The sequence below is a fragment of the Struthio camelus genome, chromosome 1 (assembly GCF_040807025.1).
Source record: "Struthio camelus isolate bStrCam1 chromosome 1, bStrCam1.hap1, whole genome shotgun sequence".
In the NCBI taxonomy this organism is placed as follows: domain Eukaryota; kingdom Metazoa; phylum Chordata; class Aves; order Struthioniformes; family Struthionidae; genus Struthio; species Struthio camelus.
The window spans coordinates 120,258,886-120,286,797 of NC_090942.1; the positions used below are offsets into that span (position 1 = coordinate 120,258,886).

General features: G+C 40.8%; 1 protein-coding gene across 7 annotated transcripts; it reads left to right on the forward strand.

Moving 5' to 3' along the window:
- The first annotated feature begins 7,529 nt into the window (after positions 1-7,529).
- On the forward strand, positions 7,530-27,634 carry IFNAR2 (interferon alpha and beta receptor subunit 2). 7 transcript variants are annotated; one of them, XM_068912554.1, is made up of 11 exons: positions 7,600-7,689; positions 8,414-8,495; positions 11,330-11,426; positions 12,958-13,138; positions 14,768-14,809; positions 15,114-15,243; positions 16,978-17,141; positions 19,708-19,880; positions 22,657-22,819; positions 23,245-23,363; positions 26,245-27,634. In XM_068912554.1, exons 4-11 carry the CDS (start codon positions 13,072-13,074, stop codon positions 26,923-26,925), a joined length of 1,539 nt encoding a protein of 512 aa, XP_068768655.1. In that variant the 5' UTR covers positions 7,600-7,689; positions 8,414-8,495; positions 11,330-11,426; positions 12,958-13,071; the 3' UTR covers positions 26,926-27,634. The 7 variants fall into 7 exon arrangements, with proteins under 7 accessions (XP_068768683.1, XP_068768672.1, XP_068768692.1 ...); XM_068912562.1 differs by lacking the exon at positions 8,414-8,495 and having other exon boundaries at positions 7,584-7,689; positions 12,907-13,138; XM_068912546.1 differs by lacking the exon at positions 8,414-8,495 and having other exon boundaries at positions 7,584-7,689.
- Positions 27,635-27,912: the final 278 nt, after the last annotated feature.

Sequence of the window (27,912 nt, forward strand, 5' to 3'; positions counted from 1 at the left end):
AGCCTTTCATAAGAACATCATACTGTGTGTGACAACTACAGCCAGGACCCACCACCGGTGCACTTGGCTCATTTGGGAGCACAGCCAGAAATCTCAGACTGATTTTGAAGAGGGCCAGGTCAGCAAGACAGTCTGGTGTTGCCATCTATATATGAGCAGATATGAGGACTGAAAGTGCTTTAGGTCCACTTCCCATTGCTAACTTCCCTACTGGCTTCTATCTCAATCCCAGCGTACAGGGTCTCCTTTCCTTTGATATAACACAGCAGAAGCCTATAAGCAAAGAAGGGGTGCATGGGAAAGTACTATCCAGCACTGTTTTCCTATGTATCATAAAAAGTTGCACAGAAACTTAACTAAACTTTTCCTAACACAGCCTACACGGAAGCTGCCAATACTGACTATCTGACCAGAGAAGAAAGATTTATTCAGTCCTCAGTGTTCAAACAGGAGCCAGGTCTTAGAGAGCATATAGAACTCCCTATAAAACTGAAAAAGAGCTTCCAAACTTTAGTTCTCCTTTTTCTTCCAAAGAGTAACAGACAGATCCTGAGATCCAAAGTGTTTACCAGACAACAGGGAGTCCCCAGCCCTCTTCTACAGCTACCTAGTCCAAGGAGGGAAGTAGAACATCATGTTCCCAGGTGTGACTCTCCACATAATAAACCACGTAGAGATTAAATTAAATTTTGCAGATCATGGTGTGCAAGGATTCAGTCTGGCACCTGCATACTCCCTGAGAAAATGATCAAGGTTGTGTAAGGTAGCAGTTTTCAGAGAAAAGTCATCAGGTTCTCTAGAATAAACGGAGCTGAAAGGTAGTATTTGTTATTTCTGTTACAAAAGTGTCTAGAAATCCCAGTTAAGGATCAGAGTTTTGCAGCAGTTGCCTGTTATATGCATATGTCCAGTGAAAACTATCTTTACCGAAAGAGCTCATTACCTAAATGACTCACAATACAATGCTAGATGCAAGACACCCGATGCAATGCAAGGCATGTAAGACAGAGAAGTAGAACCTATATATCAAGGACGTGCACAACACAGGTATAGAGGCTTAGGAAAGGAAAAGATCTAATGGACAACTCATTTCGTGTAAACATGAAAGAGAACCTCTGCCTGTGCAGTTGAAAACCTGTCACGTCGGGATAACGGGAGTTTCACACACCTTTACACGTCTGTGGCTTTTATTTATTCTATATTGCAGTAGAAATTAAACTGTATTCTTGGAGCTCTTCTGCCTATTAGGTTCACATGGAATTTGGAGCGTTCACAGTACCTGAAACTCCAGAGTGAACCTCTGTGAGCTGGTGTTGGGACAGCCTGTGGTCATGAAACACTGTTATCCCTACGCACACATGGCTTGGATGTTCTGCAGTCAGAGTCTACCCACTTCCTCTGGATTCTGCAGCCATAAGGACATAAACTCAGTTGGACCCTATCATACCTAAAATTCAGCTATATCTGTGTCCTGTCTCAAACAGCAGCTAGCAGCAGAGACGTAGGAGAAATGTAAAAAAGGGTCAAGAGCATAGTGATATCTTAATGCTTAACTTCATCTGCCATATTCATCTATCCAGCAGTCTAGTGAGAGCTAGGAAGTGTTGGAAAATGTTTCTACCCTAAATAATGTCATAGTAGCAGTAATCTTTCTCTTCCTGCTCACTTTTCCAGGTCATTTCTGCACATGTTGAATAGTGCAGACCTTCCACACGCCTATATGGAAGAAAAAGATCCTGCACCCACTATCTAATGTACCCTAGGGCCCTACCTTCCCTCCCACTCCAAAAATAACCAAGGATTGTCCTTGTTATTACTCCAGGAACATCAGGCCCTGCCACCAAAGGCTTTCCCCACTGGTCTGTGATGAGGATGAGGCAAGTTCTCCCCCGCATCAGGAATAACTGATCTGCAATCTGAGACACAGGATTTGTCAGGTGACACCTGAAGATGACAGGCCACATCCTGCAGACATCTAAGACTGGGAACGGGGTCTTAAACAATCTTTCCAGAAACAAAAAATTGCTCAGAAAAAAAAAAGGGGGGGGGGGGTTTACTGGTTTTACAAGCCTGTAAAGGGGAATATGCCTATGAGGAGTAGCGGAGCTGGGCCAAAATTCAGAAGTTTGCCCCCATATGACAATTTGAATCAAAACACAGAGACGGTAAAAATTGAAAAGTAATACCGGCAACCTACTCTGTCCCTGTGTTTTGCATAGTGAGATCTTTCAAAATGAAAAAATGAATAGGCATAAATATCTTTCTGCAAACTTGCACAGAAACCACACATCTCTCCCATCACCAAATCGGAAAGCATGTTGAAGTGTATGATCCCATATGACCAACCCAAGAAGACTGTTAAAGATCTGCATGAATAATGTAAACATTAATTGAAATAATTCCTATTTTTAGTGTGTTGGTAGACAACCCATAATATGCTGGAAGGCTTAGTAAAATACATTTGAATTCCACTAAGAGAAGTCTCAGTCCTCCAGAGCATTTGTGAACCACATCTGTAAAAACTTATTAACACGAAGTGTAAGAGCATAAATAGCTGCGTATCTAATTTTAGTGGAAGCACCTTCTGTAAGACTTCCAAAGTACTCCTCTTCAATGTAGCTTTTTCAATACTTTTTCCTAGAGAAACAGCATCACCTTCAGGCCACAAAAGATCACATTCCAATTTCTTTAAGTCAGGAATTTAAAAATTACTTCCCAAAATCTGGAATTTTTTTATTCCTTTCTGAAATTACAAAATACAAACAAGCAAAAAGCTTTTAGAGGGTTCTACTCATTTTTTTTAAAGGAACAGTCTCTACTAGTTTTGAGTCCATTAAAGTTTCAGAACAGTCTGTGCAGTTGGGCTCAGAACAGAATAACGATAGCAAAAATAAATAGAAATACAATTTAATACAAATAGACTTGTGTGAGAAGTAAATAAGCATGGAAAGTTATACAAAGGTGTCTACACCTGGCATTTGTAGAACAATAATCTCCCTAAGACAATCTCTAAATCAGGTATAGATTTAGCCCAGTACTAATACTGATGCTAAGTCCAGCGGGTGGAAGACAAGCTTACAGCACTTTTTACTAGTGTTAATTAGTTTCCAGCATTTCCATACTCAGTGAAACCCTGTCTGTATAGAGGAATCAACAGTGGGAGGCTTATTTTAGTTCCTTAGCGTAAGGAGAGTAATAGGATATGAGGACTGGAAATGAAATAACAGAGGATACGGAAAAGTTGAGGACATCTCAATTAGATGGGAGAGATAAACTGAGCATCTTGTGAATTCACAGAGAAAATAAGAGCACATCATTCCTGTCCTTTGTTCTCCCTTTGTAATTGGGCAGCTTGACCCACACAGTTATCAGTAAATAACTACCATAAGAATTATTTTGCCACCTGAAACTCCCCAGTAATGATGATACAGTCAAAAAGGTCAGCATGGTGCATAACATCAGAAAACAGGAAGTTTCAGAATGTGCAAGCAGAGGAAGCTGTCGACAGAAATTAGATCGAGTCAGACAAGGCCTACATATACATTAAGAATTCCCTTCATAACCAGGGAAAAGAAACCGACATGCCAATACATAACTTCAGAATAAAAATCAGTTTGTTAAGCTGTCTTGAAATGATAGTGTGAATTGTTTGCATGCCACTGCTTGTCCCTGGGGTATGATATACACACATGATCATCTTGCATGAGAAAAAGCTGATGAGTGTAACGAGGCTGAGGATCCGTAGGAAAGGAGGTGCGGCAATGGTCTGCTATTCCAAAAAGGTTGGGAACTAGCATTTTATGTAGCACAGCATGGAGATCGCCATGCAGAAGACTGCTGTGCTTACGGCCTTAGACATGCAGTAAGGCTGCTGTGCTTACTTCTTCATTTCTACAGTGGTGATTGCATCCACAAAGCTGCCCAGAGCTGGCCATTCTTTTGCATTCTAGGTACCAGAGTCACTCCACAGAGCAACAGGATGATCTATTTGTCATGTCCCAGGCTGGACTATTGTGATAGGCTTAGACGGTTATGAACTCTAAACAATCTCCAGAAGCTTTGGCCTACGCAGACAGTGACTGCCTGACCTTCTGCTGGTTTATATTGATGTGTTTTTCTTCCAGGCAGCCCTGCACACAAAAACTGCACCACCGAATGACAACTGAACACAAAAGGCACTTATCTCGCCAGTGTTAAAATTCAAGATATGACCCAGATGTCGTGTGTTAAAATACCTGCTTCAAGTCCAGACACGAAGCGCTAAAATAAAAAAGGAAAAGTTATAATCATTGTCGTAATGAAAGAGCAAACATCTCTCTCTGCTCACAGCTGAACAAATGAACAGCAGTGCCATCTTTTATGTTAGTTAACCTTTTGCTACCTTTGCATTTCCTATATTAGCTTTGAATCTAGTTTTAAAGCTTCCTCTTCTTTAAACAATCAATATTTCAAGGGTTAGGAGTGGCACATTTAATCCTAATGATTCATTTTACTGTAAATTAAATTTGATTCATTGTTACAGGTGACTCACTGTGAACTCTGCAGATCATTTTATGCAACCCTATACAGAGTGCAACAAGACAACTGAGTAACAGAGGGCAAATGCCTTCAGTGAATGGAAAGTTCAACATCTCAGCTACTTCCTCAAAATGCCTTCCTTACTCCTCAGTATCAGTTTTACACAGCGTGATCCACACATAGCCAGCTGCTCTTCATCCAGAGTTGATCTTGTACAAATAATGCACGAGATTAGCTTTTACAGAGCAGCTGATCAGCTGATCAACCCATTCTACATATACATGTATATAAACACAAATATATGTATAAACACCCAATGTGCAAACACTCATATTAACAGAACCAACAAAATCATTGTCTGTGATACCAGCATATTTGGTCTGTGCAATTTCTTCCCTCATTTCATCGAAGAATAGCATCAGTATTTACTAATGTCAGAGTAGGAGGCCAGGTTCTCCATTTCATTTCTGATTAATTCTACAAGACAATATTTCACATGAAGTGCAACAGAGGGAGCCATTCTCTACATAAATAAGCTACTGGATAATTTTATTCCTGGTATTCCTCGCACAGCTGAGCATGCCTGTGGCTTCAGCACAATTCTGTCTGTATGGGAAATGCAAGATCGAAACGCCTGAGCTGCCAGAAATGGAGAAGCTTTATACTTTACCCTAGCCAAATCCTTGCCCTTCCTTGTCTGTAGCCCTACCTCCTTTCCATCCGCAGTGGGACAATACCTGAGCGAAAGTACTTTGCTGAGTTCTCCGAGACCCCAGGAACAGCTGGGAGTGGAACTAATATATCAGCTTCTTAGGGTACACTTACCTCTAAATCACAGAGAGATCATTATAGGAAGCATGTATATATGGAGATATACATATATTTATATATGCACATACACCTACTCAAATAGAAAAAACAATAATGACGTTAAGATATTCTTTAGCTTTACAATATTATTTAACATCACAGCTTTACATAGCACTTTGCAGACTTTTTCCAAAATAGTGTTCCCTGTCCCGATAGATTTAATATTCACATTACATAAAGACAGGCAAAGGAACGGGAAGGAGGGAAACAATATTAACTAAATACAAGTCTTTATGCAGTAATCGGTAAAGGTTAAAGAAATGCTATTTTTAGAGTGCTGACAAAGGCAGAAATAATGGGTTTAGATGCATGCAGTAAGCTATCAGGTTCAAATAAGGAAGTAGTTTCCTCATTACAAAATAAACAATCCTTTTCTGCAAGGGAGAAATAATTCCAGGAATGAGAAAAGACCCACGTCCAACGTTACTCCTCCCTGCAAAATTCTTCTCTTTTTACCTTTACAAATATTGGCAAATAACCACCTCCTATACCATGAGCTCCTTTTTGCTGGGTTTCTCATTGCAAGATAGGTAGGCGAGAAGGTGAATTAGTACTTGCATCTGAAGTTATAAAAGTAAAAAAGCTGACCTCTGGGTGAACCAAAGCTTATCAGCTCTTTCCTCTCCTTCTTTTGCACACTTCAGTGTTTTCTTCCTCACAACTCTCTTTCTCCCATAGAATGAACCAGTGACTTATTTGAGCGTAGCTTCATCTATCCTGTACCTAGGCCAGACAAAATGTTCACTGTCGCTGATCAAATGACAGCGTTATCACTGGAGAGAATGAGGAAGGCCGGGGAAAAAAGTTCAGGCTCTTACTTTTTGCTATATTTGTAGGTTAAAGAAGTGGAGAGGCACACAGTGATTAGAAAAAAAAGGAGGAGGAAGTGGGTAAAGAGAAAAAAAAACCTGCAGACTGAGCAGCTAAGTTTCGGAGTCTTCATTACCAACTGCTGAGAGACCGTGAGAACAGTGAAAGTCATCTAATAAGCAGGGAAGAACAGCAGACTTTTGTGGAACTTGGGCAAAGCCGGCAGGAAATTAGAAAGAGGGTTCACTAAAATAACGCTGAAAAAGCAGTTTAACCAAGAAAGGAAAGGGTCACAGGTAAAACAGCGTTAAAAACAAAATGAGCGCTACGGGGTAAGCGAAGCAACAACAGAATAGGAATTAGAGTTTAGAAGACCTTTGTGTTTGGCGAGGTAGGACCTAAGTGAACCGCGACAAGGCAGTGCCAGACATAGGTAGAAGGAGGAGGAGGAGGCACGCAGAAGGGCACGGTGCTACTGCCGCAGAGCTGATCATGGTGGGATCTGATCTCAATTCAGACTCTCATTCCGATCTTCATTCCAAACTGCGCCTCCAGGTGAACGCCCTGGTCCTTCAAAGAATCAGTCTGGCAGCGGAATTTTTCAGCTTGGAATATCTCGCGCGTTGCCAAGGGCCCTCCAAAACCAGAAGTCGAGAACCGGAAATAAAGATGCCATGTATCATACTCACCCTTTCAAACAAACTCACACCCAGACACACAGTGAATTTAGCCTTCTTGTAGTTGCTAGTCAGATCTGGGACTTTTCCAGCTTGTGTCAGAGCCCTAACAGGGAGGCCAAGGCGCTGGGAGGTTTCCCCAGGGTGGCTGGAGGTGGGATGGGACATGGCCGTTAACCAGGCCTGGTTAGCCGCTCAGATGGCTACCGCAGTCCTTGAAGGAACATCCCTCGCTTTATTTTGGAACATCCCTCGCTTTATTTTAGCCACCAGAGACCACACGGACAGAGGACGCCTCACCAGTTTGTGTACCCCTTACGGAAAACACGCAGGATTCACAGTATCAGCGGCCACGCACACTCCGCCTGCGGAAAGGACGTGGGGATGGGGAAAGGAGGAAGACAAGCACAGCAGCTTTTGGCAGCTTTCAGCGAAGACTCCCCCGCCTCCCGCCGCAGCCGCGGGGCGAGGCACCTAAGCAAACAGCCATCCCGCTTCCCGGGAGCTGTCTGTCACCACCGGTCTCACTGCCGGCAGCGGGCAGCGCCGCCCCGACCACCGCGGCTGCCCCCGCCGAGCCCCCAACGGCCGCAACGGCCACCCACCCGCCTGGCTCGCGCCTCCCGCCGGCGGCGGCGGCGGGGGAGGGACCGGTGGGGGGGGCGGGGCGGGGCCAGCCGCCCCCGCCCGGCCCCACAGCGCCCCCTCGGCCATTTTCCCTTGCGCGGCGCGGCGCGGCGCGGCCGGGCGGCTGCTAGGGTGGCGCGGGCTGGGCTTGATGGAGGAATCACGGGGAGCCGCCGCCTGCTGCCAGGTAGGGCCGGGGAGACCTGCTCTCCTGCGCGGCGACGGTGGGGCGGCGCCGCCGTCCCTTAGCGAGGGAGGGCAGCGTCGCTCTCCGGGGGGGGGGGGGATGTGGGGGGACGAGGCCGCTTTGTGGCCCCGGTGCGCCCCAGGGCTCGGGGCGGCCGCTGCAGGGAGAGAGGGGTGGCCGGGCTCAGCGGGGAGCCGCGGGGGTCCTTCCCCGCCCCCCGCCCTCAGCGAGGGGTGGTCTCTGGGCGCCAGGCCTCGCTCGCCGAGCTGCGCTGGACAGCCGGGAGGGATTTCCTGGAAGAGGCCGTGTTATCTCGGAGCACCGCGCGGAGCACGTTGTGGAGGCCGCTGGTGGCCGAGGTCTGTGTCCCCCCAGGACGCTTTGGAGTGAAAGCAGACAGAGGGCTGGCTGGGTTTCCAAGGCAGGCTGCCGCAGAAGCCTGTGTGAAAAGCACGAGCTGTTAGGCTCGTTTCCTCGCTTGTGTCACTGAACGCGAAGTTGACTGTAGCAATAAGCCCTGAGGTGCGTTGTAGCTATTTTTGATGTAGGTGAACGTATAACTCCAGGCCATGCATCCATAAGGAAAAAATACATGACAGTGGACTCTGTCAGAGTTTTTCGTTGTTAAATTTAAGTGCTTTTTCATTGTGCCCGCTGCCATGCTGGGGAGGCACAGAGCAGCTGAGGAGTCTGTTGGTACCTTTTAACATGGCATGTCCCACAGTGGTGCCTCCAGGAGCCTGTCTGGGTCACCAGGAGCACTCACGGATGACAGTGTTTGGGAAATGGATTTCTGGTTAATGGAGGTAACTTGGAATTTTTTTAAGATTAAATGATTTCCAAATGCTTAGAACCGACTTATCCAAAGTCCCCCTGCAAAGCCAGGAATGGAAGACAGGCATAACACTGCACTCCACTGCATGATCCTCCACTTCATACAGTTTCAGTAGTAACGTTAACCCGTACATCACATTACCTGTGTAGGTTTAGAATGTTCCTCTGCTGAATTCTCTACCTGAAACGTCTCTTGCAGTCTCACTCTTTCTTGAAAGATATGCAAACAAGCAGATTTCTATAAATAAATATGCCATCTGCTTGTTTCAAGAACGGGATGTGTTTTCTGCATTACTGATGTGGAGCTCCTCTGAAGCACAAGCCAGTGAGCTCTTGAGATTTCAAAACCTGCTTTTGTTCCATTCGGAAGCAAATAACAAAACATCTCAGACCTCTGCATGATGGGCACAGGAAGGAGGAGGTGTGCAGAAAACATGACATTTAATTTCAGGTCAACCTTTACAAATGTTTCTGATACTCTCCAACTTGTTTCCAGAGCTGATCAGCTCAATAAACCTGCAAAGCAGAAGAGCCAGGAAACTTGGAAGGTTTGACTCTGAAGCAGCCAGTCAAAGTAGCTATTCCATAGCCATAGCTTGGGCATACGTGTGCTCTGCATTTGTATGGTGGTCTCAAGGCCAAGTAGCCCACTATTTATTCATGGCTGCCTGCTCAGGTTGATCTTTGCAATGACTCTGTTAAAGCTCTGGAGGGCGGTCCTGGGGGGAGAGGGCTGCGGTTACACTTAGGAGCACATGCTAGGGTTGCGTTTTTCTGCAACGTAGCTTTATCTTGCCAAGGTTGTTTGCATGTGTCCCTTTTGTCCTAACAGTGATGTTAGATGATCAGTATCAGGCAAATAGAGTTCTGTTGGTCTTCCCTCACAGACGGGTCCCCATGTGACCTGCTGCGATAGTAGATAGGTTTTGTAGGCAGCCTGAACTAAAGTTACAGACAGGCTGTCTCTGAAGATGATGTGGAAGTGCAAAGCTGAATCTTGAAAGTGCTGGAGGCCTCAGACAGCTTCCAGGAGTACCTAGCTCAGTTATTGTGTTGGTAGTCTAGGAGCCCCAACTGATGGGATGCATGGAAGCTGGACTCACTGGTATTTCCCTGGCTTCTCTCCAGGCGTTGCCTTGAAGAGGAGGAATAGCAAAAGGTGGTCGGGGTTCTGACAGAAATGGTTTTCCCCTGGAATTTCACTGGCACTGATATATCGTCAAAAGACGTGAATTAGGACAGCTCTTCAAACTTGAAGAAAAACTTGTTTTGTCACGCTTTTCTTGCATGTTCTAAGGAGCTGAATATATAATTTGACTTTTTGAGGTACATGTGTTGTTCAGTGTGTCATACACAAGTGCTTCAAATCCTACAGGAAGGTTCTAAGATGGGCAAATAAGTCTATTGCATAGTACTATGTATAGAGTACTTTGAATATGTCTTGTGATTAATTGCAAGGATTAAGACTTAAATATTTTGCAAAGTGAATTCAGAAACCTCAAGGTTTTCCCCATGGAGAGGTCATTTTGAATAGCCTGAAGGTTCAGATCCTACAGGTATAACTCTGCTTTTTAAAGTGACTGCGAAAATAATACTGTACGGCTTTAGTTTTCTATGTGGCTTCTGAACAAAGCTTGCTACCTTGTTGAAAGTGGAAAGACTTTTTTTTTCCCTAAATCTTAATCTGTAAGCTTGATCTAAATAAGAAAGTTTTTCATCTATCTCATTCAGTAGTGCCAGAACTAAATGGGCTTGATAGGTATTTAGTTAAAATTAGTGATTTAATCACTTTCTAGCTTGCTGTTATCAGTGGTAAACTTCAAGATATAGTAACTAGTAGATCTTATCTTCTTATCCATAGGTCTTAGTTGTGGATAGGAAGATGAAAATAAGCATTTTAAATCTCCAAAATATTCCTCACGCTTGGGTGAATTAATAAAATGAACTAGACAGAAACGGAGGTGGGGAAAACCACCTTTCTTTTCATCTGCAGAAGAGGTTGTTATTGTGGAAGGAGGTTTATCAGTTGCACAGACTTAGGTTCTCAGTATTTGTGTAATGACTTCCTGTAGTCACTTTAAACATTGAACAGAGGAAGATTTACATCTCAGATAAGGTTTTCCTTTCAGTTAACCGATTTTAACCGATTTTAATGTATCATGTGAAGTTTGACCAGAGTATACTTTGTTTCACAGTTGCACCTTGCTATTCTGTCTGTAATTCAAAACTAGAACCTGCAAATATTAATACTATGAGGGTAGTAGATGAGGTAGAATAATAACATGTAGGAGTGGGAATATTTATAAAGACTTTGTAGCTTTCTTACAATTAACAATTTTAACTTTTTTTTTTTTTTAACTCCCTCTTGATCTACCCTTTTTCTGGAAACATTTTTTGCAACAGTGATAGTCTTAATGATATCTCAAATAAAGCCAAATACTCATTATTTTTTATTGTATTTAACATACTGGATTCAGTGGCATAGAATTTTCAGATGCTATCTTCATGCAAAATCAGTACAAATAATCAGAAAATTTTTTGTGTATTTATTTGAAATGGTAATAAAGCTTTCCAGGTGAGGAAAGGAAAAGTGCTATTATCATAAAATTACCTGTCTAAACTGGTACCCTCCATCCCCCGATGTAATAGCAGTAACAGTGCAGTTCAGTACCATTTCGGTCCTGTTGTCCCCCCACACACACACTGAAGAGGTGAAAATAATTTTTTGCACATAGACCTCATCTCAGTTGTGAGTTGTTCACTAGCACAAGTTGCTGAATCTGATTTTTATTTAATGTATTTGCAGGTATAGAAGCAAAATGTATATTTCACAACTAGTAGGTTATATTTCTTAATCGCTATGGCAACACTCATGGGTGGATCCCTGCATTTTTATCAACTTGGTAAGTTACTTGTACCTTTATACTGTAAGAGAAGTAGTATTGCTGATTTTTTTTCACTAATGCCCCTTTTGAGTTACTGAACTAAGATACTAGCGTGTTATTATATAGCTGTCCCTGGAATAATTCACAGAATCAAGATTCCACTGTATTATATTCCATTCTATACTATACTCCATTCTATAAGTAAACCATTATTTTCCCCTCAGAAAAAAATGCTCTGAAACAACATACTGCTTTCTGCCTCCCTACATTTCCAGTGGACTTTCAATTGGATATGTTGTTTTTCATGTCCTAATATTTTTTGCAGGGGACTCCTTAGTTTCTGGATTAGCGGGCACCACAAACATAGTTTGTTGTTTCAGCTGTAGTCTTAGTGGGAAACTGTCCTGAGAAGATCACTCAGTTCTGTAAAAAGGACAAAGAGGATTTCCCTGCTTAGTTTAGAGACTTTTTTTTCTCCATTCCATTGTTTCCCACAGTTACTTGGTCTCTGATGTTTCTTCTTTCTGTGTGTTCCTTATGTAAGAGTCCGACTTACTCAATTTTTGCAGCTCCAACCATTTTTGTTAGCCTTATTTGTTGAAACAAAGTTACTGAAGTATTTTGAACTCTGAATGAACTGACTTGATTTTAATAGGGGAGAGGTGTTTAAAATTCACAAAGAAGGAGAGAAAAGATCTTGTGAACAGGCATGCCTTCAGCAAGACAGCTGACAGCTGGCGAGGTGGCTGGGATAAAAGAGACCAGCAAAAGACTGCTCCTCCTAAACCAAAGAGTTTCCTCTAAGGAAGCATATCGTTCATGAAGTCTCTGCGCTGACAATATTTATTTGTATAATGGTAATATCCTCAGTGTGCTAGTAGGGGCTGTACGCCTGTTGAGAGAAGGGAGAACTCCTGCCACCATCACTATAAACCTGAGCTTATGTTCAGTTAAAGAATAATAACTCTTACAGTATTGTTGTGTTTTTCCTACCAGCTGGCCAGTTTTTTCCGGATAGGTGATCTATTGCTATAATGCAAGAAATGGATTGTTCCCACTTTTGTTAACTGCACTTCTTTAAGGGAGTATTTATTATTCAATAATAATATAGAAGAACAGATGCAAAAAGAAGACATACAAGAGAGGGTATCTGTGGTTTAAATGACACACTGAAGCTTGAGAGATGTGTTCTCTGTGTGAACATGCATTTGCTGCATGTACAACTCAAGTGAGTTGCTTAATCTCTTTGGACACTGGGAGTCTAGTTTAATACTTGTAAGACTAATGTCCTGAGAGCCAGATTTGTAAAAGGCACTTTGTTGGAAACATTTGGATTTTGCTAACCAAGTTAGGTGGCTAAGTGTATTTGTATGTGCTTCTGCGTGTGCCTGCTGCTAATTAAAGGGGCAGGGTTTTTTTAAGGCACTTCTCTGCAGCCAAAAAATTCTGTGCAGATATTTATTTAAGTGATGAGGAAATTTTTCCTCTTGTCTTCCAGTACTCTGCAAAAATAGAGAAGGAATTCAAAATAACTGCTTTTATGTGTTAGGAAAATTCTCCCTGTGTGCCTGGAGCAGGACACTTCCCAGTACACTTGGGAACACCTGGGACATCTGACCCACAACTGTTCTGAACACCCTCTACTTTAGCAAGGAGGTGTATTATGGTGCCATGTTTCACATGCTCCCAGCCGTTATTTGTAGATTTCCAAAGGTGGTTATTTTTTAAAGGTAAGTCCCAGACTTAAAAGTTTTATCTTTTCAGGATCTTTCTTATTGTGGCACATCTTACTGACACAAAGAGTTCTGTTTTTTGTAGTGGGTGGCACCGGAGAGCCGTGGTCGTGGACCAGTAGAGTGCTATTGTGCTAGTTGCTGCACCACTGTAAAATCTGAAAGATGTTCCCCAAGGTGCAGGAGCTACCATTCTAGCCAAGCTGAGGGGAATAAAAAAACATGTTAAGGCAGTATTAATCAACAAAGTTAAGTGGTGTCAGGACAGCGGTGTTGGGTGTTGTCCTACTACTGGGGTAGAGGTTTAGTTGTTATGACCAAAGGGAGTTTTGGGAGAAGAATTCTAGGGAAAATAATAAAGGAATTTTGCAGATATTCCCAGGGAATTCTTTTAAGGCATGAGAAAAAGCATGTTTGCTTTCAATTGAACTACTGACTTATCTGGCCAACTGAGGGTGGGAGTTAGTATCTCATCAGCAAGAGGAAAGGCAAAGGATAGGCCACAAAACCTTGAAAATGAAAACAGGAAGTTTATGTTTGTCACACTTGGCAGTGTGATGTAAGCTCAAGTATCTTAAGAAAAAATTAGAATGGTCAAAACAATAGTTACAAGAACGACTTGAAGCAACGCTCTGAATAGACATGATTAACACAAGACTGGGTTGGTCAAGGCCAGTGAAAAAGGGTGAAGTGAGAATCTGGATGAAAGGCCAATCTCTTATGGATGTTATTTAAAAAAAAAAAAAAGATATGTGGAAGTGTAGGTGTCAGGATCTGAGAGAAGGCTGAGCTCAAGAGGATATGCGAGCTATAGCCCTGACTGGCAGGTTGAATATGGCCTCTGATACAAGAAGTGTGTGCGTATCACTGCGTCCATTTTTTTTTGTTTCTTTTGCAGGCAGAGAATAGAGTGAGTGAAAGAGTTAGCAGCACTCAGGGGGGAATGTTACAGAAACAGGACGTGAACTTTACTTTGGAAAGGAGAGGCAACTGGAATAAAGAGAGAGTTACAAGAGTTAGCTGATTGAAAACAGTGAATTATATCCTGAAGTTGTTAAGCTACAGCATTGAAGACTCTCCACATTTAGTGAAGAAAGGCATCTGTGAAGATAATTGTCGTGTTCCTCAAGCTGTAATATCTATCTTTTTCCAGGCCAGTTTTAAGATTGTTCTCCTGACTTAACATGGTACTTAATAAATGGAACGAGCTACCTGAGATGCAGTTAGCAACCTCTTAAGGCAATATTTGTTAAGTACTTCTTAAGAAAGTTTGTTCAAACGGAGAGTTCAACCTCTTCTACCAGGGATCAGCATGAGCCTGAAAAACAGTGTAGTTACCACAGAACTGGCTGCTAGGGGCCTTGATTCAATGACTGGTTGGAAAGGGACATCCACACTCTGGGAAAATGGAAGAAAGGGCAGAGGAGAGGAGGAGGAAGATGTTAGAGAACCCAGCCACATAAAAAGTTGAGTTAAGGACCTACAGAAGCGTTCAGTTCCATTGAGGGAATAGTTAATATTGTCTCTAATTGTTGCAAATTAATATTACCAGTAATAAATTAATACTTCTCATGAATCAGATATTGTAGACATACAAATGCACTAATATATGGTTTCATTTTCCAGTGTACATCAGCATTCTGTCTACAGGTTGTTACAGCTTGCCTGGTAAGAGTTCTTACTGTGTTTGAAATATATTTCCTAAAACTTTACAAAAAACTTGCATGTTCTCACCAAGCATCATTTTACAACTCTGTGCCGTTTGAAGGAAGTACTTCGTACAAATGAAACATAGCAGAACAGTCTTTTGCGTTGGTTGCTGTTGTGCTGAACTCAATGCTATACCATAGTTGCTTTATTTTGGGGCTAATACTGGGCTGCTTTAATGGGGTTTATTGATTTAGAATTGATGCGGCCTTGCATTTGTTTGCCATTCCTCTTCATTTCATAGGTTTAATTTTTTTCTTTTTAGAAAGATCTGTGAGAGGGCCACCGCTCAACCTACAAATGAAATCTCACAATTTCCAGCACATTTTGTCCTGGCAGCCAGGAAGTGATCTAACTGTGCCAACACGCTATCGTGTGCTATATTCTGACCGCAGGTATGTCTGATTTCATATAGGTTACAAATTTTAATGTTTACCCACTTGGAATAATCAGCCTCTGTCTTCTTTATTTGTTTGTCTGCTTTTCCACTATAATTTGCCATCGATGAGGTAAAAAGGAAAGAATTGGATTTTAGCATATAATTAGCTATGCCTCACTTAAGCTCACTACATATTCATGCTGTAAACAAATTGTGTCATGGAAAAGAAGCAATTTCAAAAACATTCAGGGACGTTTGCAGTCAGGTTTTTTTTTTTTTTTGATGCTCTGTTCTCTGTCATCACTTGAAACAGCTATACCTTAACAAACAGAGTGCACTAGGTCTAGTGGAGGAGTCTTTAGGAGCACTAAGGACTGACTGACCTTTGCTCACCCGAGCTCTTCTTTTGGAAATGGAGTTTTGCCAACGTGTCTAGTTGTAAAGGTGGCTGGTAGATGTTTTGTAGCTACAAAATTGTTCAAGAGTAGCTCTGTTGTTTGGAGCTATGACACATGACTAGGTTTTGGGGCTGAGCTCCTGGAGACCTGCAAGATAACCAGGGACTGCTGGCTATAGGAGTAAAATGAGCCGCTGGGGCTGCTGAGGTCAGCTCTGCTTGTTGCCCTGGTACGCAGCTGCATCACTCCATGTCAGACTGGACATGGGGTTTTGGGAAGCCATTTTCCCCCTACACCACAGCCGTTTCTGGAGCTTACCTTATTCTTGTCTCTCTGACTCTTGGACATGTAAAGATTTGGAAATGTAGGCTGAGGAAGCAGGCCATTTGATAGAGAACCAATTTTATCTCATTAGTTTATTTAATTTCAGTGTCATTTATCTAGAATCTTTGTAGGCGGTTTCCTTAATGCTGTATGTCTTCCTTATGTACCTAACTCTTCTGAGTCTTTATAACTCAACGAAAAGTTTGAAAAGAAAGACCTGAAAGAGAATCGTATTTGAAGGTATGGGTCAAATGCCATTTTGTGCATGGCTAGTCTGAGGCATGTAAAACATAATTCACATCAGAGGGGACCTTCAAATATATTATCAATAAAGAAGATTATCCTAGTCTCTTTTTTATTTATGGTAATAGAATCTAGGAGCTCCAGCTTGCATTAGGACCCCTTCTTGTGATGTGATGTAAAAGCACATTGAGATGCAACCCCTGACTAAACAAATATGCCATTGAAATAAAGAAAACATAAGACTAAGGACAAATAACATGCAAGCAGTTAGCTTTGTATGTGTGGGTATGTGTAAATGTGGATGAGCAGATGGGCCTTTCCATCTGTAAGGAGCTTCAAACGTTACTAGCTATGGTGAGAGACTGTCTTGAAAAGAGGTTGCATCCTTCAAAAGTTTACCATCACAGAATGTGCAAAGCAGGAAGGAATATTACTGATGTTCTGGTCCTCCAGTGAGAATGACAGCAGTGACTTAGGTTGCAGTGGGTACAGAACCAGACCGCTACTACCTACACATTCCCCTCTGCCCCTTACCCCTTGATCATTTGGGTTTGGTTTTGTTATTTTTTTTAAGGTCTTTTTTTTTTGAAATACATCTTTCTTTCCTGAATGAGAGTACAATAAAAAAAAATTCAGCTGTTATAAGTTATTTTTGCTTATACATTGAGTAGGAGCAGTGATCTTCTGATCTATTACATCTTTCAGTTGTTATTATTTTCTTCAGAAATGCTTTCTTAAAGCAGGTAATAGGTGATTTTGGTTTTTCTTTTTGTTTCAATTTACAGGAACTGGAAGACTGCTAAACAATGTTCAGATATTACGCAACTCTTGTGCAATCTGACAGAGGATTTTGAAGATTTTTCTCTTCAGTACTCTACATTGGTTCAGAGCTTCATAGGAACTGAAATATTCAATTCTTCTGCACTTCATTTTGTGCCGTTTACTGACAGTAGGTTCTCCGTCTGCATTTGTTCATTTTGGTAGTTTTTATTTCTAGTTACATATAAATGATACTCTGCTAACATTACAGTAAGACACTGCAAACTAACTTGGTTGCTAGCTTTATTCCTTTATGTGAGAGAATGTGAGTTGGTGTATAATCTAGTGCATAACACAGCATAAAATATACAGATAGCTTTCTGAAATATGTGACCAAAGTGATTTTGATAAATGGACACAGTCCTGGTTTTGATACTCTTTCCTTCATATATATAATATATATGTGTATATATTTTGTTTCATGTTGAGCATTCACAAGCACAAAGTAATAATCACTAAGTGCATGAAATACTTAATATTTAAAAACTAAAGAAAAAGATTGTATGTCTTCAAGTAGTCAGCGTTAGGAATAAAAGAAATATGTCTGAACTAGATGTTGGGGAAGAAGTTTATCTGTTCATCAGCTTGCTCTTTTCCTTTTCCTTGCTCCTACAAGAAGATGCTTATTAGTAGTGATGTCCTCTAATGCCAGAGCTAATGCCAGAGGTGGCTTCAGCCTGCAGTTATGCTTGTGGAATTCTGTTTCAAAGTAAGAGAAAGAGATTAAGGAATGTCTTTTTAGAGAGCTCAATAGTGATATGCTGAAAGTAAAGCTACTGATAATAGACAGTTTCTGCAACTTTATACTAATCCAGCTCTCCTGGTCTGAAAAAGTTACTTTTATTTAACTTTCATGGAAGGTAATGGGTGTACCCTCCAATTGGAGGAGAAATAGGGAGGTTGTTATGTCTGAATTCAACACAGTAGTAGCAACCACACTGTCCGTCTTAGAAATGTTGAAAAATTGGAGGAGATTAGTGTTTTGTTTTGGTTTTTTTTTTTTTTTGTTATTCTCCCAAAGATTTGTAAACATCCCGCAGCGGTGGTAGTCCTCGGTCCTTCAGCGATTAGTTTAATAAAGAAAAGGATCAGAAGGTGCTTTGGCCACTAGTTTACGTGACAGCAGGCTTATTCAGTCTAGCAAACAAAGCATAACAGCATGTCCTGATTGGAAGCTGAAGCTAGACAAATTTGAGTTAGAAACAAGAGACATGTTTTGAATCGGCCAGTGGAACAAACTGCCAGGTGATCTGGTTGGTTCTCCTTCACTGGCAATTTGTAAATTGAAATGGGACGTTTTTCTAGAAGTTCTCTAGTTCAAACCATAAGCAACTGAGTGAAGTTCTATAATGTGTTTTTTCAGGGCATGGGACTTAGATGAACCCAGTAGTGCCTTTTTGTTTTATAATGACTGAATAGGAAGGAAAAAATATTCTGAGATATTTCTTTAGGGTGTAGTTCCCATCTATTTTCAAATAGAGAGGGTGGAACCTTAGTCCAATTGAGAGATGGATTTGAGCAAAGACGCAGAGGTTTTGCAACAGAGAGCCAGGATAACAAGTGCAACCAAATTCAAGTTAATCCTTATTTTTAACTGAAAAAGAAAGTAGTAAGTTTGGAACCACACTGAACAGGACACGCTTTTCTGTTTGAGGTTAGATGAAAACTCACGTTTCTTCTAGATAGAAAACTTTTTTTAACCTATCCAGGTGAAACCTCCTTTTCCCTTCCTACCCAATTTCAGCAACAGAAATGCTTAGCACATGTATGTTGCTTTTTTGAATTTTGCAGAGTTTGGTGAATCGGCCTCTACCTTGATCAAAACGCAGGTGCTCCTGGGAAAGATGGAAGTGATATGCGAATTCTAAGTGTTTGCAGCTTTTTGGGTTTTGTTTTTGTTTTGGTTTGGTTTCTTCCCCCGCCTCTCATTGTACTATGAAGAAATGTATGGTTCTGGAGATAGTTTGTTTTGTAACGTTTTCAACTCTTACTTGTTTCCTCTGTTGGAGGAAAGAAGACCTTAGACTTAGATTCAGTTCCTTTGATCTCTTTCTAAAACTATACAGCCATCAAGGAGACAGTGTGTGCATGGTTTTCCAAACACATGAATGTTATGAGAAACTGAACTTGGGATGTTATTTTGAAGGCTAAGGCAATCTCACAGAAGTGCAATGGTGTTTCACATTGTCCTCTGTCTGACTCCCAGTAGAGTTTTTAGTCTTTGGAGCTGTCAGGTATTATGACCTGTAGCCTTTCTTGCAGCCAGTATGAATTGGGCCACACACTACTGAATTTCTACAGAGATTCCTTCCACAGAGTGACTACATGATGATGACTGGCAAGAAAGTAGTCATCTCTTCCTCTACATTAACTTCAGCTTTCCTCTCAAAAAGATAAAAAGCTCAGGCTTCTGTGGGAGCTGAGGCAAAGTGACTGCCTCTGTGAACTCTCCCGTTTTTCCCCCCCCCTCCACTGCTGAATGGCTGCTTTCTTTTTGTTTTTTAAAACCTACTTACCTGGGAAAAGATAGTTTGACCTTGGAACTTTTATGCTTCAAGGCCTTCTGGATACACAACAGTGAGGTACTCTGGATTCTGATCAGTCAGCTGTATATCCATCACGGAAATAAAATCGATACTGAATGTGAAGTGTATATGCTTCCTTTTTTTCCCTTCCCCCTTTCTTTTTTTCAATAGCATTCCTGGGACCACCAGAAGTTAATATAAGTTCCTGTGCAAACTGCATAAATATCACTGTAAAGCTACCAACATCTCACTTCAGAAAAAATGAAAAGCTACTGTCTTTAATTGATATATATGAAGAGCTTGATTATGAGGTAACACTGAAAACACGTGATGGACAGCATAAGGTAAAGAACTTCTAGTTTTATTTGTGCTTCAGAGAAGAGGGGAATATAGAAAGTATAAAATGGCCCTAGTGGTTAGCAGGTTCACAGAAACAAATATATGAATAGAAGGTGCTTAAAAGAAAACAAAGGGAGGGAGAGCCAACGTAATCTGTCAGGAGCAAACTTGGCTTCCTTCTGCAGCAGAGTAGCAGGCCTAGAAAAAGAACGCTATTTGCCTCGTATCTTTACGGGAAGTCAAGCATGGGGCACTGGCCCAAGTGATTGTTCTCCAGCAAGACGAGGGAAACATGGTTTAACTGAAGCTACTGGTAGCTTTATACACAGCTGATAGAAAAATCACGCTCAGAAAGCAGTTCATTGGTTCTCTGTCAAACAGAAAACATGTATTCAGTTAGGTTCTGCAACAACCTCTTCTGGGTCTGGTACTAACCAGATTTTTTTACTCTTGATGTTTACTCTTGATTTGAAAGCTGAATTAGAGAGGTAGGTAGATAGGCAGGATTATAACTTGAAACAATCTTCACAGAATGGAGTAACCATCTTAAAACAATAGCAGATAATTCAGTAAGGAACAATGCAAGGCAGAACACTCAAGAATAGTGAGCTACACAATGAGTAGAGTGGAAACAGCTAAATAGGCAGAATTTTTGCCAGAAAGGATGAGCGCATTCTATAATATTACAAGCTAAACATGAGTCAAGTGTTGCCAAAAAATAGAGAGAGAATGCATCACAGTGGATGTAGAAACATACCACAGAGAACCTATAGGAAATCGTTTTTTCACGTTCTCGGTACTTGCAAAGCCCACCTGCAGCACTGTGTCCATGCCAAGGTCCAAAAAAGGCACAGACCAGTTGAGCAGGATCCTAAAAGGAACAGTGAGGCTGTGGGAGGTCCTGAACCATGGCCTGTGAGGAAACACTGGAAGAACAGAGAACTGTTTAGTGTAAACAAGCAAAGTGTGTTGGGAGGCCTGAATCTCTTAGCCTATAAACGTTAACTGCAGAGAAGGAGGTAATAAACCATTCACTCTTAACTGAGACAAAAAATGGCAAGCTGAAATTGCAGCGGTGAAGATTTTAAGTTAAGCATCAGGAGAGACATTAATACCGGCACTGGCAAAGCACTGGAATAAACTGCCTAACCAGAGGGTAGACTGCCTGTACTGGAAGTTTTGAACAGCAAAACAGATTAGCAACTTAATCAGTCTAGGTCATTTTGCTGTGAGTTACGGGAGAAGGACTACAGCTTGCCTACCATGGAGATTTTTCCCTGGTTTCTGAATTGAAATGCAATACTTTGGCAGTTACATACATGTAGAATCTGCGTGAGGTTGCTTCAAGAGGGCGTATAATGACCAACATTTGGAAACAGAAGGAAATTCTTCTGCTCTTCTTTTTTATCTTTGGTAATATGATGTTTCACAAATAGGCATAAGGTAGGTGTCTTGACATCAGCGAAAACTAGCGATGAAACTCTTGGCTAGGTAAACCACTGACTTCCTGTGAAATGTCAGTTTTTGCAGTTTCACATGTTAATAACAACCTGATGCTGAAACATTAAAAATTTTAATTTTAAAAATTTCCCTCCATCAGTTTCATCTCCCCCCCCCCCCCCCCCCCCGGCAATAGTGCATTAGAGCAAGCCTTTCTGTCAGTCAGTCTGTGCACTGAGTACTTTTCAGCAGTATCCATTTGCTAAAATATGATGATTTAATAGTATTGCCATATGTAGTACGAGAGTTATTAACCCAGCCACACTTAATTAAGCTTGTGAGCTGAGATGTGATAAACAATTATAAAAGTAGTTCCCTTTCAAGGTTTTGAATCAAGTCCTTAATACTCTGTGAAGATGGATATATTTGAAGAGTATGAGAAAACTAGCAATATAGTGGTACTACTCAATTTTAAAATGTTGCAGGGGTGTGTATGTGTTGGGATTTTTTTTTTGGAGTTACACAAAGTAGAATTACTTTTAAGGTAACAGCTTTTCATGTAGAATTATTTTTAACTTATCAACTTTTAAGTGTAACAATACAAGCACTGCATGAACACCTCGACTTGCAGAAACCAGCTGAGTTTCTGAGAAGACCTGCTTCTAGGGCCAGGATAAAGTAATGAAGTCAATGAAAGGCTGATAGGGCTTGAGACAACCCCTAAAACAGTGTGGTGAATAACACAAGCACACTCTGCTTACTTGGCAGAAAATAATAGCCTAGGGGTTGAGTGGAAATCTCAAGGTGACTGACCACGCAGCCATCAGTGAGACTACAGTCTGCACTGATAACAGCAACAAACCCTTAAAAATTGGCATCTGGTAGGCACTAGCGAAGGGTCAGAGTACAAACAGGATTTCTGATCTGGTAAATTTTTTAATCTGTAAAATGTGAAAGCTTTAACTGAACTTGAACAAAATATATCTCCGTGAAATGGATGCCCTCCAGATCCTGCAAATGCTTAATGAAATGAATGTTTGCATGAATGTTTCAATACTAGAAAAATACAAGAAAGCATTCTCCTCTTTGAGAATGCTTTGGCTTGCTGAATCCAGGGCAAAAGTGCTGAAAATCCATATAGATTTTCTTTCTTGCAAACAAAACTGTTCCATTGCAAAGAACTAGTACCCTCAAGTGAAATTTAATTCATTTGTAAAAAGTTTCATTAACTCAGTACTTACAACTGCATTATTTCACTGAAATAGCTATAATGTTTTATCAGCGATTGGGGATCTCTCTTACGCAAATAGCTGAACTGTAAAACATTATCTTTCATGGCAGAGGCCACGTGAGAAAACCACTAGAGAAATTTTTAATATGGTCATTGAAGATTTGTTTCCAAATAGAAATTATTGTGTGTCCGTTATGGTCTCCGCATCTCTAAATAAACATTCCATCTCATCACCCTGGAAATGTATAACTGCAGACTCTAGAGCTCAACAAGGTAACTGTGCTATGGTCCAGAATGGATTGTTTTGTCTTTTGTGCAAGTGTTTTGTTTTTATATAGCAAGATTTACAAGTCAGTTAATTCTGAAAATAGTGAGAGAGAAAGTATCTTCCAAGTGATAAGCATTTGGGGAATTTATAAATGAAATACGAAAACCCTTTCATCTGGGGGCTGAACATCTATTGTTAATTCTGCAAACTGTACATATCAGCACTGACTGCGTAAATAGTTTTCAAAGATGATATTTATTTTAATTCTTGATTCTAACTTTGAATTTTATCTTGTTCCGTGTTTGGAATAGATGACCTCTAGATGTCCCTTTTAACCAAAATTATTCTGTGATTCTAAATAGCTGTTCTGAAAGTGTAATATGAAATATGATCATTAGAAATTTCATTCAGGTTTTTTTTTCACTTGCAGATTATCATATAGCTACAATCACAGGTGCTGTATGTTTTTCATTGGCTATCGTTGTCATCCTGAGCTGTATGTATGCAGGAGGTTTTATTCTTCAAAAAAAATCACTTCCACATACCTTGGTATGTATTAACTTTAATATTTAGCCTTCCTAGGTGGGAAGAGGAAGTTTACCCTCTGAACTGAACAAAAATAATTTATAATAATATGCCTTAGGTAAAAGTTATTAAATTCTATGCAATTGTATGTTACTAAATTTGGAGTTAACCTCTTTCAAAGATAGTCTGTAGGCTGCTGAATCTTGTGTATTATGCAATGTAAATATTCAGCATTTTTCAAAGCCTTTTTTTGCTGCTTCTGGGACAAGTTAGTGTGCGGGTTGTAATGACAGGGAGACTCCTCAGCCTAACTTTAAAAGAGCTCTGTACAGTAGCCAGATGCAGGCTAATCCCCACAGCAGAGTGTCCCGCATGGGATAATTGACTTCGTCCCTTTGAAAATTAGCTCATATATAAATCCTGCCGCAGCAGACGGATGTCTTCCACCATCCAAGCCAGAGTAATAATTCCAAATTAAAGCCATTCCGGCACACAGGGAAAAAGCGTAATCCCTGGCAGAGTTGCTAAGGATGCTCTGAAAACTGGGTGTTGGTTGCTCCTTAGCAAAACTGTTTCGGGTACGTTTTGCCCGATATAGCTTTATTTCATCTTGCAGCATTGCGCTCCACTCCAGCAACAAATCCAATCCCTACTACAGCTGAATGAAACACCAAGAATCAGATCATTCCCTGAAGATCTGAGGATACTTTTGCCAGGTCCCTGGGTGCTGGAGTTACATACAAGCATTTGAGAGTTTCTGCAACTGAAGGCAAATATTTTAAATTTGCCTTCAAGTTTTTTTCTTCACTACGTTTCCGTAGGACACCAAGCTAAAAAGACAGAAGGTAGCTTTAAGTCCCAGTCTGTTTGAGTCTTGAGTTGAGTCCCATACTATTCCTGTAGTGAAGCATAAATATGGCCTAGAATTGGGATGTTTCGTCTCTGAAGCTCACAAATCCCCGAAAGAGGGACCAGTTACTTAAGCACATCTGGGGAAGCAAAGAGCCACTATCAGTGGTCTAAGGTATTCTTTCTAGAGCTATGCTTCTTGCTTGTTGTCCGCAAAAGGAGACAAGGAGAGCCTCTGAGTGCTAAAAGTAACAGGTCAGTAGCCTGGTAAGAAAGCAAAATCCGGATGATAGTTGAAAAAACTTGTTGTTGGAAATGAACTCACGCAGCAGATAAGAACTTATTCTCCGTTCATATCAACAAGGAGACAAAGGACAGACCATCAAAGACCTCTGTAGAGATGAGATTTTGCTTTGAGGAAGCAATCTTCAAACGCTGTTGTTTCTCAGGAAGCCTGTCAGCTTTGTAACATCAACAGTAGCTTCTGAGTCAAAGGAAACATCCTCTTTAGTGAAAACAGATATACCTAGTAGGTCCCCAACCTTTCAGGTTCAGATATATCTCATGTTACAGATTGGGGTACAGTTATCTATAGATACTTTTCTGGTAGGGAAGTATCCTAGTTGGTACTTCCAGAATAGTTATGCAGCAGAGTAGGCCACACAAAGAAGCGGTCCTCAAATGTCCAGCTTCCTCCTTCAGTAATGATTTTTTCTTACTGTATTTTCTTGTGAACAGGAACTAGTAAAAAGGTTATCTGATAGTGGAAAACTTAACAGAAAAAAAGGAAATTATCTCTGCAGGAATGTAGAGCTGATGTAGTTTCTCAGAAGCTACCTATTAGTGACCAGGCTGTCATAATCTACTCAAATATTGGAGCTGGATGAAAACAAAAGACAAAAGAAAAGAAACAATCTAGCTTTGGAAGACAAGTTACTCGTGGCGGGGGGGTCACATACACAAGGCGAGCAGTACCTACATTACCTTCCAAACGCCAAACTATTCTTAGTCGGGTACAGTGGTTGGCAGAAGTCCATGATTAGGGAAGAATAGTTTAGTTAATGAAGAAAGGAAGATAATGGTAACATCACTTAAATTTTTTCCAGTATTTTGAATAAAATAATCTTTCTTTTACTTGTTCTGTATGACAGTATCAAGTTTTAGTCCTTGAAGAAGTCATTATTATTTACTAAAGGAAAGTTAATTGCCACTAAATTTCAAGCAAGAATAAAATGCCCGGGTCTCCTTTCTATCTATTTCTTGGCTTTCTTCTTTATAGTCAGTGATTTCTCTTGCATTTCATTCTTTGGGGTTTTTTGTTCCTTGTGCCCTTTTCTCTCTTTCTCTCATGCGCCCTTTTGTCTCATGCGCTCAACATAGGTAGAGCGGATGGGTAACAACTTAGTTTCTAAGACTTTTTTTTTTCTCATCTCTGTTCTTTGCTATGACTTTACCTTCCTATCCCTAAGGTTGTTCAACATGACTCTGCCAAGTAGCTTCTAAGGTTAATCTTTTATTTTCAGCGTTTTTTTCCCCCAATGCTTAGAACCTTCAATAATCCTCAGAAGGGCAGCCAGTAAAACACAGAAAATGGGATTTAGGATGTTATACTGGTCGTTGCTTCAAATGGTAACTTTCTAAGGACATCAAAATTGTTACTCGTATAAGGCTTCTCTTCTTTGGCATGGTAGTTATAAGAGCGAGTAGAGAATTGCAAGATTCAGCTCAGATCCAAGATGTGTTTCTGAAATGATCTTTTAGTCTTAGATATCTCAAAAGTAAGAATTAAAACACTTCATGTCTGATGCTACTTGGTACTAGCAGCCATTTTTGTGAGACTGTCCAACTCTGTGCACCTTGATTTGTAGTGCAGGGTTTTGTGTTTACAGGAATGGAGAAGAGGGAATAGCTCTAGAGGCTTTGAGCTCTGCAGAAAAGGCCAAAACCATGGTACAGGGAGAACCGTTTTTTTATAACCTCATGTTTACGGGTACTTTTTCGTACTTTTGTGTGCATATAAGTTTGGTTCTTTTTTTGATTCACTTTGTTCTTTTAGGTATTCATCAATACATTAGGCTATTCACCTTTTACACTTGAATCTGAAGAAATAGCCTTCGTAGAGATCATTTCTAAAGAGGTTAAAAAAAAGGCAAAGGAATGTAGTGGCTGTGGCAGTGATGAAGACGATGATGACGACAGTGAAAGTGATGCCAGTAATCATGACTATACAAGGCGTGATATCTTCAGTAAAGTGCCTCATTCCTCTGCCATGTCAAATGCATTTGTGCAATGCTGTACAGACAGTACGTGTGAAGATGGCAGCAGTCAGGCAAGTCAAAATCCAGACACTGACCGAGAAGATTTTGAAGAGAATGAGATGGACATTGAAGAAGATAAAGGTGCAAGTGCAAAGTTACTTAGTCCTTTCTCTGAGGTAAATTGTACCTCTTCTGAGCCAAGGAATAGCGCTTGCTTTACCATAAACTTAAAAACTGTGCTGCTGGGAACCTCTGAAGAGAACATAGATAGTTCTGCTGCTCTCCTCTCTTCCCGAGAAGATGCAGTTGACTGGCAAGACTCCGGTGCTTTTGAATCAATACTCCTTGATGACACACAAAGTGTGCGCAAACCACTCTGTCATAGCATTGCTCATGAATGGCAAAATTCTTCTAGTTCTGATGAAAGTGATTCATCAGATTCAGATACGGACCAGAAAACTGAATACATAAGAAGATGAATAAGTGAGAACCACTATTTTATAACGTACATATATATTGTCGTAACTTTATTTCTGAACTGAACACAGATCTGGTCTTTCTCTTTTTTAACATTCTTGGAAGTATATGCCTGTGCATTGTTAAAAGTGAGTCTCACTTATTTTCAAAAATTGCTGTGGTATCTTCAGGTGTGGTCCAGGTTGTATTATCTCCAGGGAAACACAGATGACTCTTCAGATGCTAAGATGCGGCAGAGATACAGAGCAGTTATTTCATTTTGCAGTTTGATGGTGAGTTATGCTTTGAGCTGTTACGAAGTAAGTACTTTCTGTAAATTATTGTGAGGAATTTATAGTACAGGAAGAGGTGAGCAGCTGGTGTCTTAACCAGACCTTCTGACTATCAGCGTTGGAAAGAACAGTAATATGAAAGGAACCTCTGCTATTATTTCTTAGCTCTGTTGGTATGTTAATCTGAAACCTGTTTTGTCAGATGGATTGCAGATGTCAAAACAGTCCTGTATTGAAGTCAGTGAACTGATTTCTGCATGAATGCGTTTGTGCAGAGAAAGCTGATCAAGTGATATCTCGGGGGAAGGTAAAAATACTCAGAAACTTACAAAAGTATTTTTCTAACTGAGAATCAAGGCATTATATATACACCTTATTTTTATGCAGTTAATGTACAGTACATTTTTAATGTGAATAAAAGCATTTTAAGAAACAGTTACTGCAGTGTAAAGTTATTCTGTAACACTTGTGCTTCATGAAAATTCATAGACAAGGGTATGGAAAAACTGTAGCCTATGTGATGTGAGTTTTCCTTTTACTTTGACTCCTACAGACCTTTGAAAAGCTACCCGAGTTAGCCTGCTGAGAATTTATTCCTTAGGGGAAGTCTTTCAGGTGGCAGGCGGCTGAGAAGCCAACCCTTTGCATTCTCTGTAGCTCAACTTAGATGTTACTTTTCTGCCCACAAGCTGTTTCTGGCTGGCACGGCTGGCACTC